The sequence below is a fragment of the Ornithorhynchus anatinus genome, chromosome 2 (genome assembly GCF_004115215.2).
Source record: "Ornithorhynchus anatinus isolate Pmale09 chromosome 2, mOrnAna1.pri.v4, whole genome shotgun sequence".
Taxonomy (NCBI): domain Eukaryota; kingdom Metazoa; phylum Chordata; class Mammalia; order Monotremata; family Ornithorhynchidae; genus Ornithorhynchus; species Ornithorhynchus anatinus.
In genome coordinates, this window is record NC_041729.1 from 36718889 (window position 1) to 36736156 (window position 17268).

The 17268-nt window shown below is 50.1% G+C and overlaps 1 protein-coding gene across 1 annotated transcript; it reads right to left on the reverse strand.

The window, feature by feature from the left end:
• Positions 1 to 1593: 1593 nt before the first annotated feature.
• Positions 1594 to 17024, reverse strand: LOC100081607 (urotensin-2 receptor-like). The gene is made up of 2 exons (XM_001512320.3): positions 15483 to 17024; positions 1594 to 2133 (listed from the first exon to the last, which is right to left on the reverse strand). The coding sequence occupies exon 1, from the start codon at positions 16605 to 16607 to the stop codon at positions 15486 to 15488; it is 1122 nt and encodes a 373-aa protein (XP_001512370.2). The 5' UTR covers positions 16608 to 17024; the 3' UTR covers positions 1594 to 2133; positions 15483 to 15485.
• Positions 17025 to 17268: the final 244 nt, after the last annotated feature.

The window sequence follows — 17268 nt, forward strand, 5'->3', positions numbered from 1 at the left end:
ATTTTAGCATGCTGTCATAATTATGGCATTTATTAAGTGTCGTAATTACGAGCTAAAGGCTGGGGCCACCTACGAGGTTACGAGATAGGAGACAGTTCCTGTCCCAGATGGAGCTTACCACCATATCCCCATTTTACAGATGGGGAAACCGACCACAGAGAGAGTGAGTTGCCCAAGGTAAAACAGGTCATGCAGCTGTTCACTCAATATGCTACTTATACAACTGGGGCAAAAGAATTCAAAAAATGTTCTGGCAACCTAAATGGTTAGTATTTGTTAAGCACTTACTACATGTCAAGCATTCTACTAAGCTCTAGGGAAGACTCAAGATAATCAGGTCGTAACACAGTCCCTGTCTCTTATGGGGCTCACAGTCTAAGTAGGAGAGAGAACAGGTATATAATTCCATTTTACAGGTGAGAGAACTGAGGCAATGAGAAGTTAAATGACTTGTCCGAGCTCACAGAGCAGGCAAGTGACAGAGCCAGGATTCAAACTTAGGTCCTCTGATTCCCAGGGCCACTTTGTTTCAGTAAAGCACACTACTTTACCCCTTACTGGGGTGGGAAAGAGGGAAGCATCACCTTTCCATCTGAGTAGTCTTCCAAAAAGACTTGAACCATATTTTAAGATTCAGTTTAGTCCATATAAAACTATTTCATAAACTATGGTAGGGAGGGAAAGGATTAAGAATTGTGCTTTTGGAAATTCCTCCTTACAACAGAACAAATCTAAGCTCTTTAATCATCATCATTAAAGGAAGGCAACAGAAATGGGAATCCCTTAATGACTTTGGGATCCTGTGGATAAGGTGGAATTCAGAAACAATCCTTGGCTCACCACCTTAAGAGGTGCAGTTTGGTGGCCCGAGTCTACACTACGAGGAGCAATATGCCAGAGCGAAGTCCAGCCATGAGGCCCTGCTTTTTCTGACAGGTGGGTGATATGGAATCAATCAATCCCTCATATTCACTGAGCCCTTACTGTGTACCAAGTGCTGTGCTAAGCACATGGGAGAGCGTCAATCCGGAGTGAGCGGTTCCGACGAGAATCAGAAAGCACACGTCGAAGAGTTTGGGGCTAGAGCACTCTTACCTTTATGGTCTTGTCTCCCCTGCTAGACGGCAAGCTCCTCAAGGGCACTTCATGGTCAGTCCCTTCTGACTCTTCTATATCCTCCCAAGTGCTTAGAGAAGCAGCATGGCCTAGTGGAGAGAACATGGGCCTGGGTGTCAGAGGATGTGGGTTCTAATTCTGGCTCTGTCACATGTCTGCTGTGTGACCTTGGGCAAATTCTCTTACCATCTCTGTGCCTCAGTTACCTCATCGGTAAAAATGGTGATCAAGACTGTGAACCCCAGCTGGGACAGGGACCATGTCCAACCTGATTGCCTTATATCTACCCCAGCGCTCAGAAGAGTGCTTGGCCCATGGTACTAACCTAACAAATATTATTATTATCCTCATTAATAATATAGTGCTGTGCACCCAGTAGGAAATCAATAAATGCTATTGATGGTTGGTGATGACCAAACATGGGCTACAGAATCAATCAATGGTATTTATTAAACACTGTGTGCAAATCACTGTTACTAAGCACTTGGTAGAATACAATACACCAGAGTTGGTAGGCAGGTTCCCTGCCCATGACCAGTTTACAGCCCAGAGGAGCACTAGCAATGTCCCGTCTTCTGTATAACTTGGAGCCAGACTTATAACAGAGACCACATCTGACTTCTTGAGCCGTTCCATCATTCTCTGAATGTCATACTTATCCAGGGATGAGGCAAGATCAAAATCCGCTGGGCGAGACGTTTTGGGAGAATGGAAGGCGACAGGATAGTCAGGGAGCCGAGAAGGGGCAGCGACACCCGAAGAGGACAGGTGACTCGAGACGGAAGTGAAACTTCAAGTAGCGGGGCCTGTCGGTTGGCACAAAGCATGACTTCAGTGTCCCACGGACCAGGCTAACTAGGAGGAGAACAGAGGTCTCCAGAAGATTGTGACTCAAGAACCGGAGTCCAGAAGGACACCAGGTCCAGCAGTTGGCTAATGTAGCCGCCCCATTAGAGACTCTCTTCATGTGGCCGCAATGCTTTCTGTTTGCATCATCTTCATAGCTGACGAACAAATCTAGACAGAGAAAAAAAGAGAAAGCTTGCACTGATGACTCTTCGAAGTAGCCATCTTTGTCTTCAAGGCTCTCAACTATGGCTCTCGTTTGTCTCTGTGACTCCAGACATAAAGGGACATCAAAAACACAAATTTTGTCTCGAACAAAATTTTCCTGGTGGTGACACCTACTGTTCAATGCCCCCATTTTGTATTTGGTGTTATTAAACAAAGCTGTAAGTTTGTTCCCACAGCATGCTCTAGTAGTTCCTTTCTGGGAATCTTCACTTAAAGCATTGAGGTTTCTCAGGTCTTTGCCCTTCCGGGGAGAAATCCTAATCTGTGAACACTTCGGGTGTACATCGCCTACAAGTTCTTATATCTGGATTTGCACATTAGAACTTTACCAAATCTTTCGAGTTGGTAGCGCAAGTCACAGATGACCCCTTAGGAACAATTTCACAATATGATTTTATGACTGTTTTTTTGTCCAGGGCTGTAACTATTATGGACCAGTAGTAAAGAATGTTGATTTCATTTACTGCTTGTCCAGTCTAGGGCTGTTGTATTCTCCCTTGTGCTTAATTCAATTGTATTTATTGAGTGCTTACTGTGTGCAGAGCACTGTAATATATTAATACAGAGTACTGCACACAGTAAGTGCTCAATAATGCCATTGATTAAAGGGGAGGGTGCTCTCCTGCCTTCTACTGAGCCAGATACCTTCCCTCTCTAGTCCATGAAGCCCTGGACAGCGGGGATCATGTCTACCTGCTCTATTGTATCTTCCCAACCACTTAGTACAGTGCTCTGCACGCAGTAAGCACTCCATAAATACCACTGACTCACCGATTGATGCCCACGGGGAAATTTCCTGGTCCTTATCCTCTCTGAGGGGATTTTTTGTTTGCTTTGGGGGGAGGGGGTCTTTGTTTTTCATTTGAAAAAGAGCTCAAAGATTCAGGATATCAATGGAGAGTTCTGCCAGCACAACACTTCCCTGATGGGCGGGAAAAGCTACTAGTCTGGGGTTTTGTTTTTAAAGCTAGAGGAGCACATAATAGCTTTAAAAGAGCACTTCTAGTCTCCCGATCTTTCACTCATGGTAATATAAGTACAACCAGGAACAATTAAAACAAACACACTGACTAATTACTGTAATGATGAAAATTACTAACCATATGTTATTTGCATTCTGATTGGGCCTCCAAATTAACTGCTGGAAAAGGAATCAGGGGGAACATCTGGTTATAGGGAATGAGCATCCTGATATTACAGGAACAAACTGATGAAATACCTGAGTGGGCACTAGGAATTCTGAAGGAGAGCAAGGGCCTGCCAGTTCTGTATTAAACCCCTTCCTCCCACATCTCTACTCATCTGTGAGGATGTATGGATTTATTTCTGAAGTTATCCATGGGCCTGGATAAGTTAAATATTTCTTTTTCACTATTCTAATATTTCTTTTTCCTGTGCCTTTTTCTGCAATCAGGGAGTAGGATCAATTGAAGCACAGACAAGGCAAGTCACAAGTGACTCAGTTCCCTCCTCTGTAAAATGGGGATGAAGAACATGAGTCCTATGTGGGACAGGGACCGCGTTTGATCCGACTGTCTCGTATCTGCCCCGGAGCTTAGTAGAGTGTCTGGAACATAGTAAGCGCTTAACAAATGCCATTCTGATTATTAACCAGGCCCCAGGGGCTGCACTTGGTGCCAGCCTCCCTTCCCCTGCCTGTGCCCTCCCCAACAGCTCCTCCGGGACCCAAGATTGACGGGGCACTTCCGACAACGAGCGGGAGGAAAGGAGCAACTGCGGCGACTTGAGAACACTCAGCGTCTTCCAGACACTGCCCTTGGGTCGACCTTCCGACAGGAAACGAGAAATGGTGGATCCAACTTAATGAGAGTTGAAGGAGGAAGACAAGGACGTCACAGTAGGTGTCTGCCCAACACCAGTCCCCCGTCCCATCCACCTGGCCCCCCACGACCTCCCTGCCCTCCAAACCTCCAGGACAGTGAGGATGTGCCCTGTGCCCAGACCTGTTCTCCCAGGCCATGCCCCAGGCTCTCTCCTTCAGGACCAAGGAGAGCAGGCCCCCTCTTCCCCTTCGCCCCCCCGCTCCCCACCCCCCCGCCTCAGTTTACCACTGGTCTCATTCACTGAGAAGCAGCACGGCGTAGTTGACAGAGCACGGGCCTGGGAGACAGAGTTCTAATCATGAGTTCTAATCCCGACTCCGCCACTTGTCTGCTGTGTGACCTTGGGCCAGTCATTTCACTTTTCTGAGTCTCGGTTTCCTCATCTATAAAATGGGAAATTGAGACTGTGAGCCTCGTGTAGGACAGGGGCTGTGCCCAACCCAATTTGTTTCCACCCCAGTACTTAGAACAGTGCCTGGCACATAGTAAGCGCTTAACAAATACCGTAATTACTATTATTATTATTATCATTCATTCATTCAGTGGTATTTATTGAGCACTTACTGGGTGGAGAGCACTGTGCTAAGTGCTTGGGAGAGTACAAGGCAAAAATAAACAGATACATTCCCTGCCCACAGCGAGTTTACGATCTAGAGGACTTATCACCAGAAGTGAACCTGATGCGGTTCCATGCTGGCCTTTAGAGACCAGAGGCCAACTTGCCCAGGCATTCTTGAAAAGGAAAGCTCATTTCTACAAGGCTATTGCTCACCACTTACCAAAGATTCAGAAATCACTCTAATGCCATAAGTATGCTCAAGCACTTGTTAATCATTTGCACAGAAGAATAGAGGCCAGGCCTACATTAGCCAGGCTGCAAATTGCTTCAGGACATGTAAAGACCCCTGCTGTTTACCCAGGCAAAATGAGGATATATATTTTTTCACTCCATTATCTAAATGACCAGACTCTGATTTGGACTATAAATGCTGCAGGCTTTTCTGAGGCAGCTAGTTAGACTGCCTGACAGGACCAGGCTTTTCCCCGCCAGTTGGACAGAGGACATATCTGCCAACCCTGTTATACTGTACTCTCCCAAGAGCTTAGTACAGTGCTCTACACACAGTAAGCACTCAGTAAATATGATTGATTAATTGCTGGATTCCAAAAACCTGTCTGCTCCAGACCTCTTCAATAGCTCCTGTCATCAGTCCTACATTGGCTGGAGATTCAGTCGTGGCGCTAATTCACGGTTCACCCCTCACCCTGATTTTTTAGGACGTTTCATGGATTGTGTCTGTTGTATTGTACTCTCACTGGCACTTAGTATAGTGCTCTGCACACAGTAAACGCTCAATAAATAGACTGACTTCACGGTCTGAGTCCCAGACCCCCGGCCCAGTCCATGTTGAAGCTTCTGTGATGTAAATAATAATAATATTAATAATGATATTAAGCATTTCTTACATGCCATTCACTGTACTAAGCTCCGGTGCAAAAACAAACTAATCAGGTCGGTCATTATCCCCGACAGCGCTCACAATCTAAGTAGGAGGGAAAACAGGTATTTAATCCCCATTTTTCAGACGAGGAAACCGAGGCTTGGAGAGGTCAGGTGCCTTGCCCGAGGTCGCACAGGGGACAAGTGGCGGAGCGGTGATTAGAACCCAGGTCCTTCTGACACCCGAGCCTCTGTTCTATCCACTAGGCCATGCTGCTTCTCCCAAATTCTGGCCAAAGTCATGCCTAGATTATGGTCTCCCTACCCTACTGCTGCTCTCCTCCTATTTCGGCAGTAGCAGCTGCACCCCTGTAACACCAACTGCCACTATCGCTAGAACTGCTGGGCTCAGGCAGTTCTCCGGAGATGACTGGGGAAAAAAGATGGGAAAAGAGAGGGATTAAGAAAGCTGATGGAACTAGCCCTCAGAATATGTTTCGTTGGGCCCGGCGACCAAGTGGCCATACCTCTGCCGGCACATCCACCGCCAGGACCCCCGAGTTCTTTCTGGATCGGCAGTGCTGGTGAACGGTTGAATCGAAAGCTTGCCCTATAACCCTCTGGGAGAAGTGATTCAACACCACCTTGAAACTACTCGAGTCCCTGCTGCCGATTCCCTTGGGGTATTTCTAGCCTGAATGTGGATGTGGCTCCCCCCTGCCTGGCAGTCAACAGGCTGAGCCCCCTCATCTCTTGGGCAGCCCGCTCTGCTGCTGCCGTTAAGGCGAGGCCCATTCTGTCTGGCGCAGAACACCCACACCGGATACCAGTTCTCCCCACGGCTCCTCCAGCCTGCCTCCAGCTCTCAGACTCCTTCCCTGAAAGCCCCTAGTTGTCCTTCCTCAACTTCTTCTCTTCCCGAGAGTATGGGTCCCTCTTGAAACTTGTCTGTCTGCCTACCTTTCTGTCTGCTCATCCGTCTACCCGCTTGCCTATCTACTTTCCCGTCTGTCAGTCCACCTGCCCGTCTGCTTGGCTGTCTGTCTCCCTACCTTCCCCATCTAGAGACGGGGACCAGGGGTTGTGATGGGAGGGAAGCAGCAGCCGGGGGTGGTCAGGAAGTCAGTGATGAGCTAATGTACCATTCCAGCCTGGCGTCAGTTGGAAAGGAACAAGTGCTTCGAGCCTAAAGGAACTGTCGGTTCCTGTCAGATCTCCGTGTCACTGGCTTTTGTCCCAAATAACAGGGACAAGATGGGGCGGGTGGGGGGGGAGCTCCCCGCAGATGGTGAAACAGCCGAGCAGGGAGCATCGTGGCTTGTGATCCCAGAGGTGCCCTCCGTCTGCTAGGGGTGCCCTCCCTGACCACACACTCCAGCTGAGAATGTCAGCAGAGCAGGAGGACTTCCTTTCATGGTAAGAACACTAGCAGGGGAGAAAAGGAGGGAAGAGGAGGGTAGGAGCCCTCAGGAAGCAGGCTGCCTTTCTGTCTGCCTGTCCACATCTCCCTGGCCCCTGGGGTTTCCCCACCCGAGACCGGTTGGACTGAGCCCCAGAGAGCTGAAGGCAGGAAATGTCTGCCCCTGGGGTGGCAGCCCATAGAGTGGGAGAAGCAGAGCAGGAGGGGCCTGGCCTGGTCGGAGGGAAGGGGCTTCTGCCACAGGAGGGACCTAGCATTCCACCTTGGGGAGGACAGAGGGACACCATAGGAGCTGCGATCTGGATGGACCAGGGTCAGGGAGCAAGTGGGGAGGGAGACAGGGGAAAGTGTTTGGAGGAGCAGTGTAGGGGGCTTGAGGGAGGGGTGTCTGTCTGGGTGTGCATGTAATAATAATAATAATAATGTTCGCATTTGTTAAGTACTTACTGTGTCCCAAGCACTGTTCTAAGTACTGGGGCAGATACAAGGTAATCAGGTTGTCCCACGTAGGGCTCACAATTCTTCATCCCCATTTTACAGGAGAGGTAACTGAGGCAAAGAGAAGTTAAATGACTTGCCCAAGGTCACACAACTGACAAGTGGCGCAGCCTGGATTAGAACCCATGACCTTTGGCTCCCAATCCCGTGCTCTTTCCACTAAGCCACGCTGCTTCTCTACCTATCCATCGGGAGTGGGAAGGGGAAATCTGTGAGGCTCTCAGGAAACAGCATGGCCTCATGGATAAAACTCAGGCCTGGAAGTCAAGAGTACCTGGGTTCTAAGCTTGGCTCTGCCACTGGCCTGCTGTGTAAGCTTGGGCCAGTCACTTAACCTCTCTGTGCCTGTCACCGGTCATTAGGAATGGGTTCGTTTGGAATCGGCATGGCGAGAGAGAGAGAGAGGCCGGGGACAGAAGGCTTGAGTTTCGTATAAAATTTATTCCACGGGGCGAATTGAATTATTTGGTTATTTAGACATAACAAATCGACCTTCCCTTTCGGGAGGAAAATGGTGTTAGAGCTTCCCAGCCGGGAGGAATATACTCCTATGTTACTCGCGTGTGGCAGAACACCCGAGCCCACCCGGACGGAATGCACTCATGGTTTTCTTGTACGTGATGAGGCGTCTAGCTCCCACCATGTGTGCAGCCCCTCAGGAGGAATCCACTTATGCATTAAATCCACTTATGCGTTACCCACTTATGCGTTACTCGCTCTTGGTGTGGTGGCTAGCTCCCACCATGTTCACGTCTACTCGGGAGGCATCCACTTAGGCATTAAATCCACTTATGTGCTACTCGCACTTGGTGAGGCAGCTAGCTCCCACCATGTTCATGTCCTACTCGGGAGGAATCCACTTAGGCATCAAATCCACTTAACTGTACCATACCCATGGCGAAGCGTCTGGCTTCCAGCCCCACGAGCGTTCAGCAGGACGGGACACCTATCCCACGGCTCCTCACTTGGTGCAGGCAGAGAGGCCTTCTCATGCTCTGGAGGGAGGCGACCTGCAGCCGGTTGCTGCAAGTCTCGATCCTCTGCACAGAAGGTTAGAGGCTGCAGGTATTTATCACCTGTGCTCTTGGGCCATTCCAGCTTCCGGCCTCAGTTACCAATCTCTGCCCTCCCCCCTCCTCCATACCTAATTTGATTGGCACAGGGGCGAGGGGCACCTTCTGTATTCCCATCTTGGGCTGTCAATCTGGCAGTTTCGGTTGTGGGGGGCGGTATCCCACCTCATTTCCAAGTTCCACCTGCTGGCTCAGGAGGTCACGAGATAGCATTTGACCTTGAGATGATCAGTACCCCAGAGTCACCTTGGGACAGTGCCTCAGTTTCCTCAACTCCTAAATGGGGAGGCAGGACTTTTTCTCCCTCCTATGTAGACTGTGAGTTCCATGTAGGGCAGGGATTGTGTCAGACCTGGTTAACTTATATCTACCCAGCACTTAGAACAGTGCTTGGCACATAGTAAGCACTTGAAAGCATGCAAAGATAGGAAGGGGCTGAGTGGAGGAGTTGGCAGTGGTTGAGCATTCATTCAGTCAGTCATATTTAATAAGTGCTTTTTGTGTACAGAGTACTGTACTAAGCGCTTGGGAAAGAAGGGGAAGTCCTGTCTTTTGAGAATTATCATGTCCTCTCTCCTTAGTGCTTGTGGACAGGGACTGTGTCCAACTGATTAACCTGTATTTATCCCAGTGCTTAGAACAGTGCCTGACACACCCTTATTATATTTTAAACACTAAACTAAGCACTGGGGTAGGTACAGGAGAATCAGCTCGAGCACAGTCCTTGCCCCTCATGGGGCTCACCATCTTAGACAAAGGGAGAATGGGTATCTTGACCCCATTTTATAGATGAGAAGCAGCGTAGTCTAATGGATAAGGCATGGGCTGAGAGTCAGAGGACCTGACTTCCAATTCAGGCTCCGCCACTTGTCTATGGTTGACCCTGGGCAAGTCACTTCACTTCTCTGTGCCTCAGTTACCTCATCTGTAAAGTGGGGATTAAGATTGTGAACCCAATGTGGGACAAGGACTGGGTCCAACCTGATTAGCTTGTTTCTGTCCCAGTGCTTAATAGAGTGTCTGCCACATATTGCTTAACAAACACCATTAAAAAAAAAAAAAAGATGAGATCCAGGAAAGTCCTAGAAGGGGGTGGGAAGTGGTTTGCTTTGGTAAAGCCTCCTCCCACAGCCTACGAGCAGGTGGTGAGCACCGAATGGCTCTACAGCTGTCCCCTAACCTCCCCCTCCACCCTCCGCCCACCGATTCCCCGGGTTGGGAAGGAAAATTCCTCCTTTCCCTCCTCCTGCACCCCAGGGCAGTGACCTGTCTCCTCCAGGAAGTAGCGGCATCCAGCCCCCTTCTGCCAGACTGGGCACAGGTTCCCTTTTTATCTTCTGGACAAACTATACCACCCCCCCCAAAAATCGAATTAATCCCTCTTGATACTACTAACCCCCCAAACTAATGGATCAATTAATAGAATTTATCAAACACCTACTCTGTGAAGAGCATGTTACCAAGGGCTTGGGAGAGTACGATATAGCGTTTGGGGACTGCAATAAACCATATAAATTACAAATAGGAGAAGTAATAGGGTATATAAGACGTGAGTGTGTGTGAGAGAGGGAGAGTTAGGAAGCTGTGGTAATTTAAGTGCTTAGGTGGGGCAAAAGGGCCAAAGTGGCGGTTGCAGGGTGGGGAGATTAGAGTTAATCGGGGATGGCCTCCTGGAGACATGGTCTGAGAAGAGCTTTGATAATGGAGAGAACTGTGGCTTGGCAGGTATAATAATAATAGTAATAATGGTATTTAAGCTCTTACTATGTGCCAAGCACTGTTCTAAGTTCTGGGGTAGATACAAGGTAAACAGGTTGTCCCACATGGGGCTCACAGTCTTAATCCCCATTTTACAGATGAAGTAACTGAGGCTCAGAGAAGTTAAGTGACTTGCTTAGGTATGGAAAGGGAAGGGAGTTCCAGATGAGAGGGTGGGTGAGAGCAAGGGGGCAGGGGTGGAAGAAATGAGACCAAGTAGAGGAAGTAATAATAATAACAATAATGGTATTTGTTAACCATTTAGTCTGTGCCAGGTACTCTACTAAGAGCCATATAGATGACCTTGAGAAAAATGAAGAGTGTGAGCTGGGGCAAAGTGAGAGAAGACAGTGGAAAGGTAGGAGGCGGGGGGGGAGAGCTGATCGAGTGCTTTAAAACCAATAGTCAGGAATTTCTGCTTGATGCAGAGAGGAATGGGCATCCATTAGAAGTTTATTAGGAGGGGGGAGGCATGTGGGAGTACAGTGTTTTAGAAAATGATCCAGAAAGGAGAGTGAAGTAAGGATAGGAGAGACTGGAGGCAGGGAGATCAGCAAAGAGACTGATGCAGTAGTCGAGCTGGGATATAACAACTGCCTAGACCAGTGGTAGTTTGGACATGGAAGAAGAGCTAGCAGAATCTGGTGACAGACCGAAAGTGGGAGTTGAAAGAGTCAAAGATGATACCAAGGTTACAGGCTTAAAGGGGAGGATGGTGGTGGTGCCAACTCTGATGGAAAAGTTAGGAAAAGATAATTTTTTCTCTTCAGCTGGAATGAGTTTATCCTGTAACCTAATAATTTTCGTCATCGTCGCCAGGATTCGCTGAGCACCTACTGGGCACAAAGTACCGTACTAGGTGCCTGAGAACATACAGCAGGAGTAAGACACAGGATCCCTGCCCTCGGGTTTATGATCTAGGATTTTATTTAGGGTTACTGTAGGTATATGAAATAGGAGGACTACAGGATTCTTTTCTCATGATTTCCATACTATTGGCAGGTGCCAAGTGGGCAGTTTTTCCTTTGCTAATTTTTCAAGTAGACGTTCATTATTGTTCCCCTAAAATCTGGCATTTCTGGATTTTTCTCTTCCATCCCTTCTCACCCACTGCCCTCAGTGATCCAGCTCCCTCCCAGAAGAAGCAAACAGCAGGCGGGCACATTTAGAGTTTCCTGAGATCTTAGCCAGGCCGTCGTCAAGGACCCTTGAATCAAAGCTTGGATTGAGTTTGTGGAAAACGGGAGAGAAAAGTTTCTTAGAACCTATTGGAGAAAGTTTATTGGTCCAAAAAAGATGGGCCAACTTTTCATTTGAAAGTAGAGGTGAAATAACTTTTAAAATTATCATTATTAGTAGTAGTAGTAGTAATAATAATAGTACTTGTTAAGCAATTCCTATATGCCAGGCATTGGAGTAAAGATCATGAGGCGAGACAGAGTTCCTGTCCCCCATGGGGCTCATGATCTAAGTAGCATGGCTCAATGGAAAGAGCACGGGTTTAGGAGTCAGAAGTCATGGGTTCTAATCCCAGCTCCACTACCTGTCAGCTGTGGGACTTTGGGCAAGTCACTTCACTTCTCAGTGCCTCAGTTACCTCCTCTGTAAAATGGGGATTAAGACTGTCAGCCTCACGTGGGACAACCTGATTAGAACAGTGCTTGGCACATAGTAAGTGCTTAACAAATACCAACATTATCATTATTATTATTAAGTAGGATTTGTGAGAAAGGGGGAAGTGATTTTAGAGTGGGAATAAGGACTGTGAGGGGCCAGACTTCAAAGAACAAATAGGCATTTTCATTCCTGAATTGGATATTCTTAGGTTTTGTCAGAGATCTGGGTTGAGCCAGGTAAGGAATCCAACTCAGAAACCTATGGGGGCAAAATCCCCTCCTTTTGTCCCAGCCATTGATGACCCAAAGGGCTCCCAGAAACTCAATGTGATTTCCACTGAGCCCATCTGGGTCATCTACACAGATCCCTGAGTGATGCCTGAAGCCTAAGGGGGGATGATCTTGGCCCTGGATCAAGGCGTCTGGGGGAGTGTTTCACTTGCTGGTCGGTTTGTCCTGTGCATGGCTACTTGGGAACCGGCCTCACTAAAATGATTTCTCTATCTCGGACCATCCTGCATCACAGACATCAGCTTCTGGGCACTGGGTTTCACTGGAAACCGGAGAGCCTCCAGGATCCTGGCTCTGCCATTTGTCTGCTCTGTGACCTTGGGAAAGTCACTTAACTTCTCTGTGCCTCAGTTACCTCATCTGTAAAAAGGGGATTAAGAGTGTGAACCCCATGTGGGACAGGGATGGTGTCCAACCTGATTAACTTGTATCTACCCCAGGACTTAGAACAGTGCTTGGCAAGTGGTGAGTGCTAAACGAGTACCATTATCATTATTATTTTAGGACTGCCAAGTTTAAAGTCTTCTTGGAGGTCTGGTGCGGGGCTGGGCCCCAGGAAGTCCAGACACATCCCTCGGGCCATATGTCAACCCTTCTGAGGGTGACACCGTCTTAGAAGAAAAGGATCCCTCTTCCTCCACTTTCCCACTCCCCCACTCCAGACATCCAACCTACCCGTCAGCCCTACTATCCCCAACCCTGCCTACTTCTATCTCAGCTCCTAATCAACTCTCCCTGGAAGAAAATCTCAGCCCAGAAGCCCCTTCCCCCATCTTTCATTACCAGGGTTTAGGAGAGGATAAACGATGCTGGCAACCAAGCCCTTCCTATGTTGTGCCCCGCCCCCCCATCCCAAGTCCCCAAAAGGATCAGGGTGAGGAAGCAGCAGAAAGGAGCAGCTGACAGGAAGCAGACAGAGGTCACAGAGGGGTTGGGGAGACTTTGTTCCCCTTTCCTTCTTCATCCCCTCTCCATGGACCATCACCAGAAGCAGCGTGGCTCAGTGGAAAGAGCACGGGCTTTGGAGTCAGGGCTCATGAGTTCGAATCCCAGCTCTGCCACTTGTCGGCTGTGTGACTGTGGGCAAGTCACTTAACTTCTCTGTGCCTCAGTTCCCTCATCTGTAAAATGGGGATTAAGACTGTGAGCCCCACGTGGGACAACCTGATTCCCCTATGTCTACCCCAGCGCTTAGAACAGTGCTCGGCACATAGTAAGCGCTTAACAAATACCAACAAATACCAACATTATTAGATCCTTGGCCTTACCAAGGGTCTCACCTCAGTCCAAATCAAACATTGTGCTCCACAGGTCAGTGGGACATTTTGGAATCTTCCTCCCTTTCCTACTAATTATGCAGCCAAACCTTGACAATCCTAGGGAATGGGAGGTGGGGAGGGAAAGAAGGGGGGGGGCAGCATGAATGGTTGAACTCTGCCAACAATAAACAATAGGCAGCTCAGCTTGGCATCGAGAGAGCAAGGGACTGGGAATGAGGACACCTGAGTTCTAATCCCAACTTTGCCACTGCCCTGCTGTGGGGCCTTGGGTAAATCATTTAACCATTCTGTGCCTCACTTTTATCATCTGTAAAATGGAGGTAAGATATCTGCTCTCCCTCCCTCTTAGGATGTGAATCCTTTTTGAGACTCCATCATCTTGTATTCAACCCATTACTTAGCATAGTGTTGGGCACGAAGTAAGTTCTTCTTAATCACCATTCTAAAACCAAGCTTAGCAGGAGGAACTAACAAGGAATTCAAAGGTCTGCTGTGATTTTCTCCTTTCTGACCCTGCCACTAGCTATATCCTGGGGGAGATGCCAGGGAGCAGTAAAATAACCAATCTTCTGCCTCTTCCCACTGTCTGTCAGAGGCAAAAATAGTCTTTAGTGAAGGGTCGAGACTTACTGGCTCTTTATGGCAGGTGTATCACCTATCCAAAGGTCCCAGAGCCTGAACCACCAGATAATAATAATGATAGTATTTATTAAGCTCTTACTGTGTGCCAAGCACTGTAACCCACACCCCAAATGGCCTACTGCTGAGAGACCCAATCCTCCCCAGTGCCAGTGACAACAAGGATGATGTTGATGAAAAAGATGATGACAGAAGTTGCCGTGGAGGCCGAAAGGACGAAACCCATCCTAGTCATGAAGATTTCAGGGCCCAGGACCTGATTGAAGGAAATGATGCGTGTGCTAGTGGTTTTCTAGATGCCACCCATGCTCTCTCGTCCCTGCCATCTCTGTTGCCGCTGAGGTAGTGGGAACCACAAGGGAGTAGATGGTAGGGGTGCAGCCCACTGCCAAGCGCTCGCAAGAATTTTACGTACACGCCCACTAGACTGTAAGCTTGTCGTGGGCAGGTAAGTTGTGTCTACCAAATCTGTTGTATTGTAGGCTCCCAAGCACTTAGTACAGTCCTCTGCACACAGTAAGTGCTCAATAAGTAGTACCGACTGAGTGATGTATAAAACCCATCTGGGGCCAAAGTGGCCCCAGCAGAGTGCCGACACTGGGCTGAAATGCCACGGGCCGACAGGCGGTTGCCAGGGTAGCTGGCTCAGTAGCGGCTGTGGTCTTTCCCGCCCACATTAGCCAGCTATTTCCAGGAGGAGAATAGAATGACGGTGGTGCCAGTAATAGAGGAAAAAATTGTGTACATGTATGAAGATATATATGCAGAGTAGAGAGCCTAGGACTACATAGTGGGGTGGGCGGCTTTGCCAAAATGCACAAGAAATTTAACCAGCCCAGGTATCAGACTACCTATTAAAAAAAAAAAAGGATCCAGCTTAAACTCCCCTGGGAGAAAAACAGATAGAGAAAAATAAAGCAACATTTTACAGGTTAAGAATCCAAAGGTCATCCTATCCATCCCCTGCCTCCAGGTAGGAGTGTACCCAAAACAGCCTAGTTGGATGATTAACTCTCACTTCAGATCTCTCAGGCAGAGATTCCCCCACCTTCCTTAGTAAGCTGCTGCAGTGTTGAATCACCCTTTCTGTCAGGAAGTTCTTCCTTGGGTCTAACTAAACCCTCATGCTGCGATCTGAGTTTCTCTCTCCTTGTTCTGCCCTCTTTAGAGACGAAGTCACGGTCAGTCTCCTCCTTGAAATAACCTTTCCAGACAGTTAAAAATCAGCCTTGGGCTCTCCGTTTCGGTCTAACCTCCAACTTCCTCGGTGACAGTCTTTTCTACGGCTTGGCCCAGATCACCGTTTGCCCAAGGCAACTGACTTTGCCCTGTGCGATGCTTGCGTGTGTGTGCGTACACACGTGTTGATGTGCGGGTACAGATGTGTGCCTAAAACTCTGCCTCCATCTTCGCCTCCCCTCACTTCTCTCACCTTTCACAGAGAGCTGGCGCGGGCACCGGTTCCCTTGATCTGCACGACAGCGATGGCCTCTGCGTAGCCAGGGCTTCCAGATGACACCGACTTCCTGGACGAGACCCTCTTCGCCCTCCCCCTGGACGGCTGGGTTTCCCTCCTCCGGTGGCTCTGCAGGTACTCCTTGTAGTTCTTGGAGAGCAGGGTGTACAGGAAGGGGTTGATGCAGCTGTTGCCGTAGGCCAGGCAGGTGACCAGGAAATTAATGTAGACGACGGTGGTGCTGCCGTGGCCGTTCCCGGGCACTCGGTAGTAAATACTGAGCAGCTGCCAGAGCCAGAAGGGGAGGAAGCAAGCCCAGTACGTCAGGATGATGGCGAAGATCATGTAGAGGACCTTCTGCCGGGGACACCTTTTGCCCCTCTCAGCCGGGAGGAAGACGGAGGTCTGGGATCGCCAGTAGGTCCGGGCCAGTCTGATGTACAGGTAGCAGATGACGAGGCCCGGGGCCAAGATGCAGGTGTGGAAGAGGACGGTGAGGTACACCTTGTAGGCTTCCAGCTGCCAGGTGGGGTGGCACATGCGTTTAGTCGCCCCGTCTAGGTGGCTCGTGCGGAGGTCGATGAGGACCGCGGTCGGCAGGGCCAGGAGGAGGGACACGAGCCACACGGAGCAGGTGACCACGCGCCGGTAGTTCCCGGACCGGCCGACGCTGTCCAGGGGCTTCGCCACGGCCAGGTACCTTTCGGTGCTCATGGCCGTGAGGAAGAAGATGCTGGCGTGCATAGTGAGGAGGTCCAGGCTGAAGAGGATGCGGCAGCCCAGGTCCCCAAAGTACCAGTCCCTCAGAAAGTACGTGCAGACCACGAAGGGGATGGTGGCCAAGTACAGGAGGTCGGCCAGGGCCAGATTGACGATATAGATGGACATGGAGCCTGCCAGCTTGAAGGAGGCGTTGGTGACCACCAGCGTGTAGACGTTGCCGGCTGTACCCACCACGCACATCGCAGCCAGGACGCAGCCCAGGAAGGAAGTGACCAGGATGTGCCCAGACTCGCTCGGGGCGTCCGACGTGAGGTTGGCCTGGGTGGCGGAGTTGGTGGGGGACCGGGGCAGGGTGGCGCCATCTGGGGTGGGCTCCATGGCCTCTGGGGGGCTTCTCCCTCTGGACGCTCCCCACGGCTCCTTAGCGTCCAGCTGCTCTGCCTCCCCGGGGAGCGTGCTGGGCGATGGGCAAAAGGACCCCTTCCAGTGGCCCCGACTCTCCTCTCCCGGTCCACTCTGGGTGTCCCTTTCCAGGGGCACGGCTGGCCCTCTGCAGGAGTCTGCACCCTGTCTCTGTCCCGGTGCTCAGTACAGTGCTTGGCCCAGAGGAAAGCGCTTAATAGATGGTAACGTTAGCCAGGGAGCGGAATGGAGAGCGGGGAGGAAAGGACTCGATTCTCACCTTGGCATCGTGCTGGAAGCCCTCCTGGGACGAGTGCTGGGAGCAGCTCCGAAGCTCTGCGGGAGTTGGGGAGTCCCTTCTCGCCCTGGAGGGGGAAAAGGGGGTCCGCCGGTATCCGGAAGGCTGGAGGCGGGGGTGGTGTCGGGGCTCGCTCCCCCAAAGGGACGGGGTGTCGAGGGGGTGCCGGGGGTCCCCCGGGGCCGGAGCCGAGGGGAGCGGCTGGCCCCGGTGCCAGCCGGGGGTCCCGTCGCCCGTCCGCGGGGGGCGGCCGGCGCAATTCGAGATGCGTCCCCCTACTCCCTCCCCTTGGGAAGCCGCTGTCCCCGGGGAGGGGGAGCCTCCGTCTCCGCCTCGGTC